This window comes from Parus major, chromosome 4A (genome assembly GCF_001522545.3).
Source record: "Parus major isolate Abel chromosome 4A, Parus_major1.1, whole genome shotgun sequence".
Taxonomy (NCBI): Eukaryota; Metazoa; Chordata; class Aves; order Passeriformes; family Paridae; genus Parus; species Parus major.
In genome coordinates this window covers 18,725,959-18,727,929 of record NC_031772.1, presented here as the reverse complement: position 1 = coordinate 18,727,929, position 1,971 = coordinate 18,725,959, and the positions used below count along the sequence as shown (strand labels likewise).

Genomic DNA, 1,971 nt, shown 5'->3' with positions numbered 1-1,971 from the left:
AGGATCTGTGTCCAGGTATTTCTGGTGTTTGTGTCAGACATTTGAGGATCTGTGTCCAGGTATTTCTGGTGTTTGTGTCAGACATTTGAGGATCTGTGTCCAGCTACTTCAGTGCTGGATTTCAGAGCTGGAAAAGAGGCAGTGCCCCAGGGCTGTTGTGTTGACACCTGATTTTTTGCCCTCTCTGACATCTAGGTATTAATTATTTGTTTTTATGCCTTTATCTTTGTGCAGAAACTCCCTATCCTCGACGGCCCCGTGCCCAGCAAAGGCTGCACCTCACCCGAGGCAGGAGCTGCTGCTGCCAAAGCCCCAACTCCTCCCCAGGACTGTGCAGGGGGAGCAGCCCCTGTGCTGAGCAATGGCCCCTCCCTGGGGCAGCAGAAACACAAGGAGAGCCCAGCCCAGCCCCAGGATCTCGGAGCCTCCCGGGAGGATGGGCAGGCTCAGCACCAGGGATGAGCTGTGGGAGCTGCTGGGAGAAGCTCTGGGGAGCTGCTGCAGCCCCCATTTGCAGCTGAGTGTGAGTAGGGGTGTGCAGGGCTGGGGGAGCAGCTGCTGGGGGACACCTCCTGCAGCTCAGGTGCTGCAGAGCTGCCAGGAGCCTGCCTGGCATTCCTGGGAGTTTGGCTTTCAGTGGGAACACGTGCATTTCTGAGGGTCAGGGCTGCCTGCCAGCACTGCTGTTTGAGGCTGGAAGAAATCATGCCAATTCCATGAGGAGCTGGGCAGTAACTGCAGGAGGAAGGATGCAAATCCCTCTGTTCTCAGTGGTGGTCCAAGGTCATCTTAGACCAAGAAAGAATTTCAGTCCGTCTTCAAATGATAAAAAACCCCCCAACCTTTCTTAGCTGTGAATGAATCTCTGCATGGACCCTTGCCTTGTAGCAGAAGTGATTCATGTTTTGTTTCCTATGCATATTTGTTACACAGAACCAAACCCCCTGTGCCTTCTCTGGGACTGTGTCTGTGTCCAGCCAGGCCATTGCTGGTTTTGTGTTGGAGTTTGCAGTGTGGTGTTGGGTCCTGTCTGTGCTCAGTGTTTGTCAGGAGGTTTTCTTCTGCTGCAGCTTCTCCAGGGTTTTTTGCTGATCCCCTGAGTTCAGCAGCTTCTTTCCAAGCTGAGCTCTTGAGGAAATCAGCTTTTCTGCACCTCCTTTGCTGATGGCAGTGCAGCAAGGCCCAGAGCCAGCCTGTAACACATGGGTTTGTGACAGGAGGGAGGACTGGAAATCAGGAAACACAGGAGATGATTTATGTGGGAATTTTCTCTCTTATTTTATCATCTTGGTTAAATTGAGGTGAGTTAACTCTGACAAGAGTTCCAAGGTGGAATCATTGATGAGGCAGCAATTACAGATGGATAACAGATGGGCTATGTTCTGCTATTGAAATGGGGCCTAAAATGATGAAATCACTTGCTGGTTCTTGGGAATGTTCAAGTTCCAGGAACTTTAGGGATGGTTTGTGTGTCTCATGAGCAGTATCTCTCACGGCAGTGAACTTAGGAAGAATCAGAAGAAATGAGGACTTCTCTCCCCAGGGGTTGGGTGTCACAAATGAGTGCTTGAAGGTCACCCAAAGAATCCTTGGGAGAGGCATCAGCAAAAAAACAGGTTTGATTTTATAAAAAAGTGTGACTGAATTAATTGGCAAGGTTCACTCTGTTATTTATTAAATGGTTAAAGCACATAGAGAAAAACTAAAATAGGAAATCAAGCAACAAACTAAAATCATCCACCATGGAGGCTGGGGCTGGAAAAGGGTCAGGATGAAAGGGAGTGAGGGAGCTTCTCCTGTTGAGTCACGAGGTTCAGAGTGGAGCATCCTGCCAGGCTGAGCCCTGCAATTATCAGCAGTTCAGGCCTAAAGGTTTCCTGGCATCAGAGGATCAGGAGCAGAACTCAGCAGCAGCTGAGAATCAGCAGGTGAGGAATTGAACAAGGGGTTTATGTAGAATTTCCTACAAGC

At 49.7% G+C, this 1,971-nt stretch overlaps 1 protein-coding gene across 1 annotated transcript in view; it reads left to right on the top strand.

The window, feature by feature from the left end:
- Positions 1-1,623, top strand: part of MTMR8 (myotubularin related protein 8) — an 18,731-nt gene extending 17,108 nt beyond the window's left edge. Inside the window, exon 15 of the mRNA XM_015626737.3 lies at positions 235-1,623. Coding sequence (XP_015482223.2) covers positions 235-462 — 228 coding nt within the window. The 3' untranslated portion in view covers positions 463-1,623. The remainder of the gene's footprint in view (positions 1-234) is intronic.
- Positions 1,624-1,971: the final 348 nt, after the last annotated feature.